The sequence below is a fragment of the Schistosoma mansoni genome, chromosome 1, assembly GCF_000237925.1.
Source record: "Schistosoma mansoni strain Puerto Rico chromosome 1, complete genome".
NCBI classification, from domain to species: domain Eukaryota; kingdom Metazoa; phylum Platyhelminthes; class Trematoda; order Strigeidida; family Schistosomatidae; genus Schistosoma; species Schistosoma mansoni.
Genome location: NC_031495.1, coordinates 6,830,414 through 6,849,722, shown reverse-complemented (window position 1 = coordinate 6,849,722; position 19,309 = coordinate 6,830,414). Strand labels below are relative to the sequence as shown.

The 19,309-nt window shown below is 33.1% G+C and overlaps 1 protein-coding gene across 1 annotated transcript in view; it reads right to left on the bottom strand.

Moving 5' to 3' along the window:
• Smp_124180 (putative normocyte-binding protein 1) overlaps positions 1–19,309 on the bottom strand; it is a gene marked incomplete at both ends in the record, with an annotated part of 81,693 nt that overhangs the window by 2,856 nt on the left and 59,528 nt on the right. Inside the window, 8 exons of the mRNA XM_018793102.1 lie at positions 1,139–1,511; positions 4,331–4,499; positions 6,499–6,743; positions 9,322–9,496; positions 11,900–12,280; positions 14,116–14,644; positions 15,749–15,897; positions 17,640–17,694. Coding sequence (XP_018647648.1) covers positions 1,139–1,511; positions 4,331–4,499; positions 6,499–6,743; positions 9,322–9,496; positions 11,900–12,280; positions 14,116–14,644; positions 15,749–15,897; positions 17,640–17,694 — 2,076 coding nt within the window. The remainder of the gene's footprint in view (positions 1–1,138; positions 1,512–4,330; positions 4,500–6,498; positions 6,744–9,321; positions 9,497–11,899; positions 12,281–14,115; positions 14,645–15,748; positions 15,898–17,639; positions 17,695–19,309) is intronic.

The window sequence follows — 19,309 nt, the reverse complement described above, 5'->3', positions numbered from 1 at the left end:
CCACTGCTAGCCACTATCCATCTTTGCTTAAATTAAAGTTTATTTGCCATTAATTGTCAAGTTTAAGTATCATCAATCTATTATTGATAAATGTTTACAATTATGTAAAAGTTTCATTGGTTACTATAATGCAATTCAATCTAATCAATCTCATGATAATTACTTTGATAAAAGTGTAATATAGAGGTGAGCTTGAGTGATTCTTCAAATGATAAAGTGATATTAAAGCCACTTTTCAAACAATTCATGGAAAGTATATTTAAATTACAAACATTTCTTAAAAGAAATAACAAAATCTGTTCAAATTCAGTTGGTATTGTTAACTTGTTTCTTCCCATTGTTATTTAGGACTACAATTGATTCAGTCTCTTATTGGCATATATACATCCTGTGCAGACTGCCTTGATATTGCCTGAAGTCACAACCTATTCAAAGTTTTTTATCAGATCATGATCTTTATCACCATATTATTCTAGAGATGTTAAGCGTTAAAACTGTTATCTATTTTAATAGTTTTTTCATAGTTGAAATCAAGAGTCAATTGAAGATAGACCATCATGGAAAACCTGTAAGCACTAGACGGCCGTTTCGTCCTATTATAGGACTTCTCAGCAGTGCGCATCCACGATCCCGCCTCGCGAGCGAGATTCAAACCCAGGACCTAACAGTCTCGCGCCAGAGTACTTAACCAATAGACCACTTAGCTTGTCGGCATCCAACGGTGTTAATGTCTAACTTCATCGTGGATGCGCATTGCTGAGGAGTCCCATAATAGGACGAAACGGCCGTCTAGTGCTTACAGGTTTTCCATGATGGTCTATCTTCAATTGACTCTTGATTTCAACTATGAAAAAACTATTAAAATAGATAACAGTTTTAACGCTTAACATCTCTAGAATAATATGATGATAAAGATCATGATCTGATAATAAACCTTGAACAGGTTTTGACTTCAGGCAATATGAAAATACTGAAATCTCCACAAAACCCCTTCTCACTATTTTAATAGTCCTACTTTCAATATATAGAATGTATTATTCGTAATAAGATCTAATTACAGAACATAATCTTATTGAATATCTGTACCATAATACATTATAAAATAAAACTCTAAAAACTTTTTGAAGGTTTAACTTACATGAAATAATGTTGGCAGGAATGATTTCGTATGATAATTATTCTCTTTTGGATTAATGATATCATATTCTTCTGGCCAATGTAATTGTAAACAATCTGTATACCAAAATGGTGTGAAATAACCAGTTCTTAAATCAACAAGACAATTGAACAAACTATATTGAAGTTCTTTCATATCTTCACATTGTTGTTCATGATTACTATTATTATTATTATTATTCCATTCAATAGATGATGATATAGAATGAATTTGATTTGCATAATATGATTCAATGGATAATGTTGATGATGATGCATTGTCTATGGAATCAATATTCAATGAATTAGGTAATCTAATAAAATCCTTTAATATTCTTAAGATTATTGTTTCAAATCTAAAATATCATAGTAACAATACAAAACAAAAAATGAAGAAGTAGAGTAGTTTGCTTATTACAAGATTAGTTTTCATCATAAAATAACATCAGCTGAATGTAAAGGGGAGTGAATGAAACACAGGAAGCGCTGGACTTCTGAGTATTTCAGGCCGAATGAAGTTATAAATATGAAGTGCTGTGTTCCAATTCACTGACTTTAAGTTATTAAGCTACATTCAAGACTTGAAGATTTGAATTTTATTTTTATGTAAATTTTGTTTTTTTGAATCTCGCTAGGCGGGATCGTGGTTGAGCACTGCTTAGGAGTTCTGTACCAGGACAAAACGGCCATCCAGTGCTTCAAGGTCTTGCATGGTGATCTAGCTACAAATGACTCAGGAATTCAACTAATAATTTTTGTTGTGTTCTCATTTCAGTTGAATCTCAAGCTAGGGTGAATTAGGAGTTTAGTGCATGCTTATTTTAGGTAACGTAGTAAACTATTGTATGAGTGAGGTATCTCTAAATGTAATGATTATATAAACTGAATACTCATCTCACAGTATGTGGTTCTGTCTAAGATTTGTGTCCAAGCGATTTAAAATAATGAATTCCATGGAACTAAAGAACAGTTTGCAACAGCAAACAGTAGACTTATTCCACAGGAAACTTTAGTCATATATATATATATCGTTATGACTTCTCAGTTCACGTTGGTTCTTCCGTCTAAGACAGCGCTATCTAACTTCTGGAATGACGACTATCTTCTATGAGACTAGAAAGTATAGATTAGTCAGTTATGTCCTCAATTGTGATTCTGAGGGACAAAGATTCTATTCTATTAGGGGCACCGAAATATTTCAAGAAAACAAATATGCTTTTGATGATTAACGACAAAAAACAAGAAGATTCACTTTGGTATTGTTTACTTGTATATTTCCATTGTTATTTAGGACTGCAATTCATCAGTCTCTTATTGGCACATGTGCATACTGTGCGAACTGCCTCGATACTGCCTGAAGTCACAAGCTTTAGAAGCAAAGATGGATAGTGGGTTCGAGTCCGAGAGTAAACATCAACCCAGATGCATGTACATCTAGCTGACGAGTCACAAATAGGACGAAACGCGCGTACTGTATTCCACTGCTAGCCACTATCTACTTTTGCTTACGTGAAGATTTAGTCTGAAAAATTCCTGAAAACCAATGAAAAATTAAGCATCAGCAAATAAGAAGTAGAACTCTAACACAATTCACTTATCCCCTTTAAATCTATGATCCATATTTCAGATTCCTAGTTATAATGTAATGATAAATAGTATGGACATTAAATGAAATCATTGCTAAACAATAACATGCTGATGTGAATTAAGAATATGGCACTTTTAGTCTTTCAGGATATTTTGTAAATCTGTGGATAACATTCAAATGTATCGTCATCTACTTTCACGTTAGTTACACATTTGTCAGTCAACTATCAACATTTTGAGACCTAAAGTAAATTTGTGCCATTCTGATTCGCTACACTTCTTATCAGCACATGTAAATCAAAAATGATTTTATAAAAACTTAAAATATCGAAATAATAGTAAGAAACAGTAAAGTATAAAGCGATACAGAAAAAGTATCTTTTGAAGGGACTGAAAAAACAGAGAAAAAAAGGTGTAGAATAACATTTATAATAGGAATACAAAGGGGGAAAATATACCTGTCTAACTACAACCTACTATTCACTAAATTTATATTCCAGACGTAAATTAGGAAGTCTTTGTGTATATTTTGAAACATCTTGCAGAGATGATTAAGAGAAATTTAATTTATACATAGCTTAAGTTTATATTTCAATCTTTAAAATGTAACCCTACATGTACATTCCTTATTATGGATAGTTAAACAGTTTGTTCAAATTGTAATGTTGATTTTTTGGTACTGATACACTTTAACCGATTACCGTATACTGACACAAATTACATCTGTTCTCTTTTATCTTTCTCAGTTGTACTGCTACTCATTTACCAGGTCGCCACCATTGAGAAACTGGAAGCACTGGACGGCCAGTTCGTCCTAGTATCTGACTCCCCAGAAGTGTGCATCTACAATACCGCATGCGCGACTGGAACCCAGGACCTTCGGTCTCGAGCGTTAACGTTTAATCTATATACCACTGAACCGGCATCCAAAGGTGTTAATGTTTAACCTCAATCGATCCATGATCTAACTCAACCATCCATGGATCGACTGAAATTAGACAATAAAATCGTTGGATGCCTACTCAGTGATCTAGAGGTTAAGCGTTTTTTTCTACTAATTAGCACACGCCGAATCGGGTCATTCCAATAGTCAAGGAATTTATGAACTGATACCACATTTGTTTTGGCCACTACTGGCTTTTAATGGCTATGAATGCACGTCAAGGTAAGCAATGGTCGGATATAACCAACATATGTCCTAACTAGTTCGATGGAGAATGCTGGTGGCGACCTATGCTCCTCCATGAGGAGTAACAGGAGTAAGTAAATAAGTTATGTCCCAACTACTTCAGCTGATGAAGGTACATCAACTCTATGCTTGATTTCAGAGTTCTTCACCCGATGATCCCAAAATCCATGAACAGTGCTTCGAAGACACTTATCATCGAATATAAGTAAACTAAAATAATTCTCTGTTCATAATAGCCAAGCTTCATACCTGTAAAGTAGGACATAGTGAACTGCTTAGCAGTATACTCATCGTTTGTCTGGAAGATGAATATCTCATCTACAGCACAGATGACATACGTTAACAGACTTAGAATGCTTTACAAAAACAATGTATAATGGAGTAACTAAATTATTTTACCGTGATTTTAATCTTGGATCACCAGCTAATCCACCACCGATACCCCAAATAAATGAGAATAAAAATAAATTTCTTATCAAGGTTTCATAAAACACTGGTTGATCTTCAATATTTCGCCATTCCGACCAATAATAATCAATTAATGTAAGATTTGATTGATAAACAGATGCTAAATTAAAAATTAAAATTTGTTCACTATAATAAGAGTGATTTCATCCATTATAACATGTGTAACATATCTAGGAATAAAACTTAAACATAAAGTTAGTTAGTGGATTCATTGAGTATTCAGACCTCAATGGTTGAGATATGCGCGAAAGCATGGAATCACAAGCCGAAATATATTCAAAATATGACACTTCTATGGAGGTAAATCAAAAAATTAACAATGTTTACAAATCTAGAATTGTAAGGTCTCCATGCATTGATAACGGTTTACAGGTATAGTCAGTAGGAAAATGTATACAGCCTAGTACAAGAAGCTGAACTTATATTATCTTGTTTGTGGAGTATGTTCATTTATTGTAAACTTTTCAGACAATAAATTGATTTTGTAGTGAACGAGAACTCAACTGAGGAACGCCTTAGTAAATTCTGAAAACCATACAGTAAATACCTCATTAGCAAAATGATAAACAATTGTATCAAACTTGACTCTTCCTTCTGCAAATATCAATCAATCGTCTCAGAATCCGTTGTTCTTTCTTTTCCATACCAATCATTCTCTGTCCTCGTCTTCTTTTCTTCGGCCGTCATTACCTTCTGCCTCCAAGCATTTCACTTTCTATTGATGATACATACTACTTATATCTGTCGAAATAAGTAGCACACACCACAATTTGATAGAATAAAAGACTGAGTTTGTGTTTGTTAACTAATAAAAATGTGAAATCAGTTTACATTTTCATTTCAATTGCAGAGAGACTGTAATTTCTGGACTAATAAATCAGATTTAAAATATCAGATATTGGATTTTGGAGAGAAATTCATTCACTCATTTGGTTAAATACCATTTTGGCATTATATTTGATGTCAGTTCGCGATGAAAAAAATTACATCTAATTCCTATCCTTAACGTTCAACAGTAAATCCTTATCCTCATTACCCACACTAATCTATAACCGTTAATCAATACTAGTAAGTAGGTGGATATTCCAAGATCATTTTAGCGCTGCTCAACAATCGTCCATAAATTACAGTTTCCCCTCAATTGCCTATAGTTTTATATCATGCAAAAACTTCGGAAAGTATGTTCCTTTATTCTTAAAAATGTAGTTCGACAGTTGCTTTATGTAGGATCAAAAAATGTGAAAAAAAACGATAGAACAAAAGTTAATGCCAAAAAAAATATTTTTCTAAACAAAACGGCAATATAAGGGTTAAGAAAAGCTCGAATCTTTTTGTTTTAGTGTACGGGAGTGTGGGGCAACTCTTTTCCATTTCACATTTCTACACTAATCTTTGTTATTGTCTGATCTGTTATTAGACATTCGATGATGAACTGAAAGATGTCCCAGTGACTGGCTATCAACTACATCACCTTACTAAATAATTAGTTTGATGAACTGCAAGCAAATTACGAACACTTTAAGTTTAAAGTCTAGAACTTTCTGGAATAGTTTATACAGTAATTGAATGTATAAAAATGTTCATGCCTTGTTCTTCTTGAAGAAGAAACGATTATGTTAAACACTTAGTCCTTTAATGAAAAAAATCTTAATTTTAATAAAGTAATGGTTACCAAGGAGTATAACTGAGAATTCGTTAAAAAACTGACTTGAATACCTTCTACTTTCAGGGTTTACTTAAATTCTTGTTTTCAGTAACATTCACCGTTCCAAATGCTTAAGGATGGTACTATTTATCTTCCTTATTATCACAAATCAGTAAAAAATAAGAGACCTTAAAAATTAATCATCTACTTTTACTTATTCTACTTGTAAAGTAGTCTGTTTGAGAAAAAATATAGACCACCAATGAAAACCTGGAAGCACTGAACGACCGTTTCGTCCTATTGAGGAACTCCTTAACAGTGCCTATCCACGACCTCACCTTGGTGGTCTAGCTTCAATTGACTCACGCTTTCAACTATGAAAATACTAAATCTCCACAAAAACCCCTTCTGAAAAAATATAGAGTTTAAAAAACAAGAACTTATCACAACTTACATGGTTTAATGGCATTTTTACGTAATTCCCATAATTCTCTTGGAAAGTATTTATTCAATAGTTCAGACATTAAAGCTAAAGAATTTTTAATACTTTGTTGACAAAATATATTTTTATACGATTTTATATTTATTAGGCCAGAAGTATCATCTTCATCTTTATGACACCATTGATTTATGAATTCCCAAGTTTGATCTAATACTAATGGGATGTAATGATCTAATTCATTAAGAATTTTATCCCATCTAAAATCAGTTAAGAAGAAAAGTATATAAGTTTGATGAAGTCAAACTTAATCAAAAATACTAATAATCATTTATTTTATTTAACCACATAAATATTGATACAAAGGGGAACCAGATATATATGCGCCACACAAATCTCATTTGATTTGTGTGAGGGCTGTGATACTACCCGGGTGCCCACACCGAAGCAGGTGGTCTTCCTAAGGGGCCACACACAGCCTTTGACCTAAAGATCTGATCCATAAGGCAGTGGACTATCGCAAGGAGATGAAGTCCCATGGTAGCCGATGACCAACGATTGATTCATACGCCATTTGTTCCCTCACGATACTGGAGCTCATGTGCACCATTGGTTTGGAATCAGGGTTTTCCAACTCTCCCAGGTGAATTTTCCGTATCCACCAACCCGGTTAAAGCGCCAGACATTCGCTTTTCGTCCTCTCAATTTCGTAAACAACAGTAATGTCAAGAGAAGGCAGCGAGTAGGACTTCCTTGGCATGGGCTATATACGCGTGGCCATGTGAAAGCATTTCGAGAGTGAGAGTGGACTCTCCCCACTCTCAGCCTTACCAGGGCATTTTAGGGTAATAATCATTGAAATGTGTTGGTTGTAGAAACGAACAGATAATGAAAAAACAAAACAATCCTTCGGACTAGTGTCTAAACTGAGGTCATAAATACTTTATTTTACAAACTTTTGAGCAACTAAGTTTTATCATACACAAAATACTCTTTATTTATAAAGATGAACTTGTTTTACCTCTGTTTCTCTTGCTTAAAACATTCCTGGAAATCTTCAAAATTTAAACCCTTCAACTAGTAGATTATATCACATTGTTGTACAGTCCTAGAATAGTAATTTGAAAATATCTATTTTTTCTCAAGAGATAGACTTCACTAAAAGCCTTCAACAACTTATGCAATATCTGAGGGTTTACAAACTTTTATCGAAATTTGACATTGAATAGTTCACTTATCTGTCTATCAAATCACATCATCAGCAAGAGTAAAAATATTGCCTTAAAACGTTTTCCGAAGAATCTGTAAGGCTTCATCAGTACACAAATCATTTGTTTAGCTTTATTTATAAATAAGGATTCTCAGTATGGTCACTAAATCCTGTAATTGTACATAAAAGTATGTCATAGTTGATCTTTTGAATTTCCAGAAGGGAGCACCAGTATGTTTTAAACGGTGAAGAAAAGTACATAGTTTGAATTATAGAAAATTTCCCACTGATTATAATGGAATACACAGTATAAATTAATTCTAAGCTAATTAAATGTCTCTAAGATAAAGTCGCTTGAACAACGTACATCTATATATGTGGTAATATTCAGTGAACTCGATAGGAATTTATTTGAGTTCTGATAGCTGGATTTGTACCAAACATATATCAACAAACGTAATAAAGAAATTCAAGATGAGTTAATCTTATGAAGTAATAACTTTAGAAATTGCTTTGAAATGGAATTGAAGACATCCATTAACTATTTATTGACTGATGATAGTTAAAAGAGATCCTCAATTAATAGAACTGTAACAAAGTCAGAGTCAAATACTGACTACCAATTCAAAATATGTATGGCCAATAAGATATATTTCGAACCGTTGTAAATATAACTTGATGAAATTTAAAAATTGTTTCTTTCTGTTTTTATCAACCTTTCAGTCAATCTCTTAATCATTATTAACATAAAGCTTGACATTAATGGCTTTAGCCTTGTTATATTCCTAAGCGATTTATGAATGGTAACTATAAGAACTATTTATGGACCGAAATGATATATATATTTCCTATCATATAATTACTAAGTAAGTGAACTATTCATATTAATGTTCCTTTCGTTATGAGCTTTATTTTGACCCATAGACTATTACTGTACGATTTACCATTCCTGAGTTATGCCCAATCTATTAATTACTGTTCCCCCTATTCACAGCCACATTTGGCCAAATCTTGTACAAATGTTATTTTCTATTTTATGGTACGATGTGGTCTGTTTGATTGGTATGTTTGAGAATAATGATTCATATTGCAGAGACTGCTATTGGTGTTCTGGACTTAACTGTCTGGACTAGGCAGATAGCAGGCCTGATAAGTACTCAAGACTACCCATTCCGTTTTTGTGTATCACTGGTTCAATCGATAATTCACTCCTCTTTAATAGGCGAGCCACACGATATAACATGCCTAGATTACTATACCGTAACATCCTGACGAAATAAAATTAACAACGTGAACAGAGAAAAATGTTATAAAAGTGACTGTGAAGAAGTTTAAACAAAATAAATAGGCATGTATGATTAATCAATTATTGGCCATATCACCTAATGTCTCCTCCAACCACTGATTTCAATCATCACATGGAGTTCAATCAATCAGTTTGTAGTAACTGAAATGACTTAAATCAACAGTGAATGATTTCATTGACTAATACACTACAGGTTAATTTTAATCTCTAAAGGGTTACATGAAATATAGTCAGTTGATTCAAACATCTTAGATGTTTGTCATTAATATTCAATGAATTTATATATATACTCCGGAAACAAAATAAATTACAAATAGCTTACATAGAATTGATAACCATATATGATAAATAACTTTGTTTACACCAAATTCTCCATAAATGTAACCAATTTAATTCATTATTATTGATAACTTCAGTTGATAATATTGAAAATTGATGAATGAAACCTGGTGATAAATCATTTATTGTTGTCTTTTCTATGAATAATTTTCTTGTGACTAAAATAATTAATTAGTAGGTAAAACTATGAAAATGAATATCTCGTTTTAAAAAAATCATCAATTCTTATAATTTAACAGTTGAGATCATGAAATAATTGAAGCTAGACCATCATGGAAAACCTGGAAGAACTGGACTGCCGTTGCGTCCAATTGTAGGACTCCTCAACAGTGCTCGCCCACGATCTTGCCTCGCGAGATTCAAACCCGGGACATATTACTATAATATCCACGAGAACCCCTTCTGATATTAATCAACATATGCTGACTAGTGACTGGCTTCAAGAAGTATTTCTTGGAGTTCTAGTGAGAAGTAGTGACCAGTGGAGTTCAACCGGGTCTGTTGTGAGATTGTAACTCACTGATGACAATGAGGAATGTGTCACTAAATTTTGTGGATTAGCTGAGGTGAGACATTAACACCGTTGGATGCTGGCTCAGTGATCTAGAGGTTAGGCGTTCGCACGCGAGACTGATAGTTCTTGGGCTCGAACCCCGAGAGGCTGAATCGTCGATGAGCGCTGCTGAGGAATCCCATAATAAGACGAAAGGACCGTCCAGTGCTTCCAGGTTTTCGATGGTTGTCTAGCTTCAGTTGACTCATGATTTCAACCATACAATCATGAAGTGTTTATTCATAAAACGTCTTCAATTCACTTTAATTTTAAAAATAACACTAATAATTGAAGTCTGTGAATAAACTTATCTACTGATTAATATTGAAGGAAATTCTCTTCATTAAACTGAGTTTAATGAAAAAATTATTTATAGCCAAATGACAACGGACAGTCGTTTTATCCTTATTTAAGACCCTAGGACGCTTACTAATTAGGTACATTCAGTATGGGGTTAGCAGTGAAATCGAAGATGAATATTTTGTTTTTATCGAATCTTATCAGCCAGATGCACCTGTATCTGCATTGATTTTTACACCTGGACTCAAACTCACCAAATTTAACTTTAAACATTCAGTACATTATGTATTAACCTAATAAATTTAGATAAACACTAATTTATTCAACAAGTATAAAGTTATTAGTGTAAGAGAATTGCATTAACCTTTAGTTGATATGCAGTACTGCAGTTAATTGCTCTTTACTGGCATATGTCTATCCTGTGCTAATCGCCTCTATTTAGCTACTTTACTGACAATTTTTGGAACATTTGAATTATGGCTACGTTATTGAATGATGATTTTTTGTTTATTTTATTATTATTAGATTTATTCAATATTATAATTTTGGCATAATATAGAATTCTCTGCATAAAGTATTCCAACGAGTTTCCTTTTCTTATTTCTTGATCGGTATTGATGATAAGTATTGAGCGATGGCTAGTTAGATGTTATCAGTACAAGAATCAACATCTAAACAGTGTTCATTTTTTTTAAAGGCATGTTGCCAGCCACCATAATGTCTCTGATTGTACTTTGTTGTAAATTGTACTTGGCGACTTTTCACAAACGTAGCTTCATAGCTGATGCAATTATTTGACAAAATGATCTTTTAAAACAAACGTTAAAACAGATAACTTGTTGAAATATATAGATAGAAGGAACAGGTAGCCAGATATTCAAGCAGGTCGCCTTGTTGTTGACGTTTAAAGTGAAGGATACTTGGTTCAGATATGAATATGAATAACAAAAATTAGCATCAAAGCAAATCTTATTGGTGATTACCATATAAGACAAAACACGAGTCCTTAAATCTACTGCTAAACACATATAAAATATATCATTATTTGTGACATAATGCTACTCAGAATGCATACAACAACATGAATGATCCTGATCACAATCTCTTACTAATAATCTACCATTTTACTTTATTATTATTATTTATTATTTAAACACATAAATATTGATACAAAGGGGCACCAGATATATATGCGCCACACAAATCTCATTTGATTTGTGTGAGGGCTGGGATAATGTCCAGGTGCCCAAACTGAAGCAGGTGATTTTCTTAGGGAGCCACACCCGGAGCCTTTGACCTAAAGGTCTGATCCACAAGGCAGTGGAGCATCGTGAGGTAGATGCACTACCATGGTAGCCGGTGACCAACGATTGATTCATACGCCATTTGTTCCCTCATGATACTGGAGCCCATGTGCATCATTGGTTTGAAATCAGGGTTGACCAAATATCCTAGGTGTACTTTCCGTGTCCACCCACCCGGTTAAAGTGCCGGACATTCGCTTTTCGTCCTCTCAATTTCGTAGTGAACACCCCCTTAACGAGAAGGCAGTGAGTAGGACTTGTGTGGCAGAGGCCATATACGTGTGGCCATGTGAGAGCATTCGGAGAGGGAGAGGGGATTCTCCCCACTCTCAGCCGTACCAGGGCATTCAGGGGCACTATTTTCCTTTATGAAAAATAAAACTAACAACAAAGTATAAACTTACATTTTAAATTTTTAACCACTTTCAATAAATTCAAAATGTTATCATCATTTAAAAATGTTAAATGTTCAATAGATTGATCACTTAAATCTAATAATAACCATTCTTCAAATATACTTGATATGTCAACGTCTAATTCAGTCATATTATGATCATTTATAAAGTAACTTGTTAAATGTTCATTTGAATATGGAAAAAAGTGTTTTAATGAAATGATTTTATTATATATATCAAATTGTTTTGAGCGGGAATTTGTTGATATAAGATTAAATTTATTCAGATATGAATTCAATGAATCTGGTATATTGAAAATCTTTATATTTTGTTTTAAATTTAAACTATCAATGGTTATTTCCTGATTGTTATTGTTTTCTTCATTTGGAACTGGAGGCAAATTTAAATTTTTTGATAATGATGACGATGATGTTGATGATGATGATGATGTGAATGTTGGTGTTGATGATGACAATTCAGATGATGCCGATGATGATGATGATGATTTGTCTGTTGATAATGATGTTGACTCAGATAATGACGATAAATACTTATCCCGCTTTTTACTCTTTGTACAATGATACCAATTAATTGTAGAAATAAGTATCGTTAAAATGGTACTTTTACCTGATCCAACTGAGCCAATAATTAAAATTGGACGATTTACATTTATTAGCTGCCATAATTCAATGATCTAAAAAGATATTTTTTTAGAAAATAAAAAAGCAAAACTAAAAGAGGGTAAATGCAAATTACCTACATTAAAAAAAACTTGTAAGTACATGTTTCTACAAGATTTCAGGGTTTTTCTGGAACATCATGTTTGACAAAGAAACGTCGATCTAATAGGCGCTAAGTTTGTTTGTGTATTTTTTTAATTTTTGGTCTTCTCCTTATTTTATTCCTTTTAATGTATTCATTACACTGGTTAATAATATATAGCAATCAGTTTTGATATGTCTTGATGATTGAACGCTATATTCGAATCCTAAGCTAGTCTCTTAACTCCCAAGCTAGAACTACACAGCGACTTGAACACGAGAGAAAAGGCACAAAATATACGAGAAACACTTTACTCCAAAGTTTCATTAATGTACAGAAAATATAGGGTTTTTATAGTATTTTAGACGTCCTTGGGATTTCCTGAAAATTCTAGAATACTACTAAACACAGTAGCTGTGTAGTAATCAGTCAAGCAGAACCTCTACATGTAACTTTTCATTTTCGCGATATTTCTAGTAAAACTTCTAATCAAACGCTGATTGGATAAAATGCTACTTAATGTTTCCTGAGCTTGTCATGTCTATTGCCAGAAATTTTCACGATCATCCCAACAATATCATAAATAGTTTCTTTTTTAAATACCAAGAATAATTCAGTCTTATCTATTTCGAAAAAACTCATTTGAGGTCTATTACTTATCTGTTCTCCATTTCTGTTATTCAAAATATTCCTGAGAAACATCCGACATCAGACTCTTTATTTTGTTCTTTTACATTTTTTTCTAAGACTCTACTGTTCGTCCATTTTTTAGAGTGGTTTCTAAAACTAGTGATTAACTCATAAAGAGTCATTTTCTTATATATATTATCTCGATAAAATGAAGTTTTATATTCCATATTTATCCTTAAGACTTCCACCAGATTCCTTTAAGACCTTGATGCTGAATAGGCAGTTCGAAGTCTTGGTTTCTAGAAATTTCTACATTTTTTTCTTTAAATAGTGTTAAAGATGATAGAAAAAAGGTATTGCCACAAGATAGGAAACATTATATACACGACAGAAATAATAAATAAATTGCTAATGATATTATCTACCATAATGGTTACGATGAAGTAATACTTCAAAGATAATTTTAACAGTTAAGATCATGAATCAATTGAAGCTAAACCTTCATGCAAAACCTGGAAGCACTGGACGGTCGTTACGTTCTATTGTGTGACTCCTCAGCAGTGTACATCCATGATCCCGCCTCGAGAGATTCGAACCCAGGCCCATCCAGTACTTCCAGGTATTCCATGACGGTCTAGCTTCAATTGATTCATGATCTCAACTGTTAAAATTACTATAATATCCACAAAACCCTTTCTAATATTACTTCAAAGATAATTTAAATGTGTATATGCTTACCTTTATTAACTGACTACTGACTATTTCCAAATTACGTACATATATTTCTCTTAACAATCGATGAATAAATTCCCATGAAACTTTTGGATACATACTATTATCACATTCTAAAAATTCTTCATTATTGTACATTAAAGGTAATACAGAGTTTATGGATAAGCATTGTTCAATTGTTGCTAACCCATTAAAATCTGAGCTGGATTGAAATAAAATCTTTATAGGATTATCTTGTATACTATGGATAGATAAATTTATTCTATAAACTTTAGTTAATCCATATATTATTGCAGCTTCAGCTAATTTATCTTCTTCTTTTCTTAATATCATAGATGATTTCAATGCAGTTCGTTGACGTATCTCTTGAATATGATTCAATTTTTCTAACCAAAATTGTTTAGCCAATTCGAATGATTTAATAATCATTGAAAATGATAAATAGTAATTATTCATTTGTTTGTAATTAGGATCTGATTCATTTGTAAAATGGGTTAAAGATCTATTCAACAGATTGACTAGTCGAGGGATTATTGAATGACTTTGATATTCCGGTAAATAATATTTGAAAAGACATTGTATAATAAATGAATAATTTGGCGGTCCAATGGTTACATTACGGAATGAAAGCTGTGTAAAGTAAATTTTATATAAGTATATAATTAGAAGGGGGGTTTTGTGAAGATTTCAGTAATTTTATATAGTTGAGATTATGAGTTAATTGAAGCTAGAATACCATGGAAAACCTGTGGGCACTGGACGACTGTTTCGTCCTATTGTGTGACTCCTCAGCAGTGCACATCCACGATCCCGCCCCACGAAATTCAAACCCACGACCTATCAGTCTCGCGTGAGAGCACTTAACCGATAGACCACTGAGCCTGCCGGCATCCAACAGTGTTAATTAATTCATCCTTTAAATAGTTTATTAGATCGATTAAATATGGCAGAAGGTTCCAAAGATAAAGCAAATAAAGATTTTTTTAAACTATCCAACTTCAATTAGTAAGGGTTTGTAGTTTTCCGTTGTCGATGTTAAGGACTATAAACCAGCTTGACTAAACATTGAGATTGAATGACAATATCCAAGCAGTTCTATCAAAATACAGTTTGGTCAACAGAGGCCGATAATTTGTAGTTTGCACCATAAATAACTGGAAAATCCGAACTCTTCAATATAATTCATACTTATCGAAAACGTAAGTAGCTGTCTGGACTGAGTAGCTTAGAAAATAGCTCGTCGATATTTCAATTTATGCGTACTGAGTCCAAGTCCCGATGTGAAAATTAACACTTGTTTCCAGTCATATCTAGATAATGAGTTCCAAATATGAAAAATGAGCGCAGAGGGCCAAAGTCGAGAGTTTTAACCACAGTTGTTGGCATTTTTTGTTTACAATAGGAATTATGAAAGCGTTTAAAGGAAATTCCGAGGATTACATGTCCATTTTATTTATTGGGTCGAATACCTCTACAATGAGAACGAAACTCTATCGTTAGTCACCAGTCATAATAGACTGGTGTAACAATCATCATTATGCATATTTTTGTCATCTACAATGAGACTATTAATATACATATATGTTCGATTCAACGGTATGTCACAATCTAAGCTTCAAACACCTTCCCTTAAATCAAAGTTGGACATTTAGTATAACTTCAATAAAGATGATAAATTGATATTTAAATTTCATCTGAAAGTAAAAGAGAAAGACAGAAAAAAATGCTTCCTACTTTTTGTACTTTTGAAAGATTTTGAAATTTTCGAGAATCATATGTACCAAATAATCCAAAACTGTAGTCGATTCTAACATTTTGATTAAATAAACATTGTTGTGAATCCGAAATATATTGATTACAATGATAAGTGATCAACTTGTGACCTGAAAAATTAATTGTTATGAATGTAACAAACAGTGTCAGTAAGTTGATAGATATTCTTCAATATTATCCTATCCAGCTTAAGATATAGGCAGTCTAAGTGAAAGATATTTTTAATAGTTGAGATCATGAATCAATTGAAGCTGGACCATCATGGAAAACCTGGAAGCACTGGACTGCCGATTCGTCCTATTGTGGGACTCCTCAGCATATGCTCACTTGTGACTGGCTTCAAGAGGTATTTTCTGGAGTTCTAGTGAGAAACAGTGACCAGTGGAGTTCGACCGGGTCTGTTGTGAGATAGTAACTCACTGAAGACAATGAGGAATGTGTCGCTAATTTCGTGGATCGGTTGAAGTTAGACATTTACACCGTTGAATGCCGGCAATCTCAAACGTCTGGAGGTTAAGTGTTCGCGCGCGAAATCGATAGGTCGTAGGTTCGATTCTCGCGAGGCGGGATAGTGAGTGTGCACTGCTAAAGAGTCCCATGATAGGACAAAACGGTCGTCCAGTGCTTCCAGGTTTTCCATGGTGGTCTAACTTCAATTGACTCATGATCTCAACTATTAAAATTACTATAATATACACAAAACCCCTTCTGATATTAAAAGATAATTGTTATTTAACTAAGACATATTACAAACTCATGAAATTAATGAATATTTCATTAAACTGTACAAGTGTCGATTTTTCCTTGTTTAGATTTTGTTTAACTTAATAGAAATCCATACTGAAAGACTTTTAGTGATACAACACACAGTTAGTAGCTGTATCAACTAAGCTTTGTTCATTGCTGGTTATTTTGTTATTTTCGAATATGACATTCCATTTTTCCCGCCTAAATTTTTTCAATACATTAAATATTTACATAATTTTAAAATCTGCATATATAACACCTATAACTGTTTAGTATTTGCTTACACCAATCTTCATGAGTCAATAGCACTAAATCTCATATGGTTTTACTTTGATAAAACTGGGGCCTGAGAAATGTAGGAAATTGAGGAAGTAACTAGGTGTCCCAGTCAAAGTTAGAATTTATTGTTATCTAGTTCAGTGTACATCAGTATGACTTACAAAAACCTGAGCTTAAAGATATAGTGACTTCCCTATTATGATTATCAACTAGGGTAACATTTGTCACTGAAAAGTTGCTGGCATAATAACAAATACGTGTGTTATGGAATTCAACCTAATTACAGTTTGATGATTCCTTTTATTTTCATGTATTTTTTTAGTAACGATTATTGTCGTTTTGATTGAAGTTATAAAACTGCTTTTCTTTTCCAATAAACCAGTCAGATGGTCATTATAATAGGTTTCTTAGACTATATTGCTTATGGTTTTCATCCACAAGGAATAGACCATTGTCAAATAGCTTTCATTTTTCTATTATTTCATAATTTCAAGGACTAATGAATGACATCGTTTGACAATTTCTATTGTTTTATTCCTTAAAACACTTTTGCTTATCTGTTGAATATCAATTTAGACAACAGATTATAACAGTCGCCTTAAGTCCATCTTCATAGTAGGTCCTAATTGATATAAGGTATAAAACTTCGAAAGAAACTTGTAATTTAAGTAGTATTTCTATAATCTCATCTATATATTCAAGATGTTCATATCTATTACGCTGTTTTGAATTCGAATATTCCATTTCATTTGAAGTATATGTTAGTTTCAATCAGTTAAAGAAGGAGAAAACTACATTTTGTTGAACAACCAAAGTGAATACTTACTATTTCTATCTATGTTTTCAATAGATTGTTGAAGATTCTTTATAAAATCTTCAAACTGAAAAGAAAAGGTTGTAGAAATGAATTAAACAATTGAGTAGTTCAAAGTTAATTTATAAAATCATCATTTATGTATGAACATTAACGATTAGAGGAACTTGAGAAAATTGGAGAGGGATTAGTAAGTTGAATTTAAACCTCTTTAATACAGTATATGTTGATAACTTAGTCAGAGAAAAGAGTTGTACTAAGCTACATATATTGATTATCTTCTTTTCAGAATAACTCCTGTAACAATAAGCATTTGTTAACTAAGAGATGATAAACAGTTTTTCGTTCTAGTAGAAAGGTGAGACATGTCAGCCAGTCAATTATAGGCAACGTAAAAACTAACACATATTTACACCGCTTTTCACATCATATCAACACTTACTTACTTACGTCTGTTACTCCAAATGGAGCATAGGCCGCCGACCAGCATTCTCCAACCATTCTGTCCTGGGCCTACCTTTCTAGTTCTATCAAATTTTTGTTCATTCTTCTCATGTTGGTCCTCATTTCTCGGCGTAGTGTGTTCTTTGATCTTCCTCTTCTTCATTGGCCTTCAGGACTCCGTGTGAGGGCTTGTCTTGTGACGCAGTTGGGTGCTTTCCTCAATGTGTGTCCTGTCCATTTCCAGCGCTTCTTCCTGATTTCTTCCTCCACTGAAATCTGGTTTGTTCTCTACCACAGTAGGTTGTTGCTGATAGTGTCTGGCCAACGCATCCGAAGTATTTTACGTAGACAATTGTTAATAAACACCTGTATCTTCTGGATGATGACTTTCGTAGTTCTCCAAGTTTCCGCCACATACAGTAGAACTCCGTCTGTAGTCCCTCCGGAGGCTACTGCTGATCCCAAGCCCGGATAAAAAAGGAGGGTTGGGCATAGGGTTAGCGATCCCATCCCGTCGAAAACTAACTCACTAAATAAACGCTAACCAGAAAAAATCATATCAACACAGTCAGATAAATCTATCAATGAAGAACTCATAATAGTAGAATTAGTAACAGCATCAGTAGTAGTCAAAAAGTTTAGTCTTAAACAATGTAATTTGATTGGTCAACCAATTGAGAGTACTCACTTATGAAGAAATTCAATGCGAATGATAATGAATGCCAAACTTAGTGAAATAGAAAATACCTAACATTTGATGTTTTACGTTCAATATCATGTGGGGTATTGAGTGGTTGTGTAGTCTCAGATAAGGTCAGTTCATGATAGAAATTAATTTTGATATGTACAAATTTATTCCATTACCAATATAAATACCTCAGTAAATTAGTTGAATAAACTTACTTGAATCCGACTGTTGCTCATAAAATTACATTTCCGAACTTCGTTCAAACAGTTTAGCACGATTTCCAATTCTCCAAACTTTAAGTTCTTTGTTTTTTTTAAAAAAATGTTAAAAATACTTCATTCCAGTTCTACATATTCAATAGTTAACTTAGAGAATAAACTCAAACACGACAGTTTACATAGAAGAGAAAGAATATGGAATTCACGATACGTGTTCCGTATTATTTGGGATTTGTCAGTTGGGTGTACCTGGATCTCATAGTTGATGTTCACACCTGAACTCAAACCTAGTACCGTTCGTTTTAAACACCAATCCGCTATCCATTTAAAAA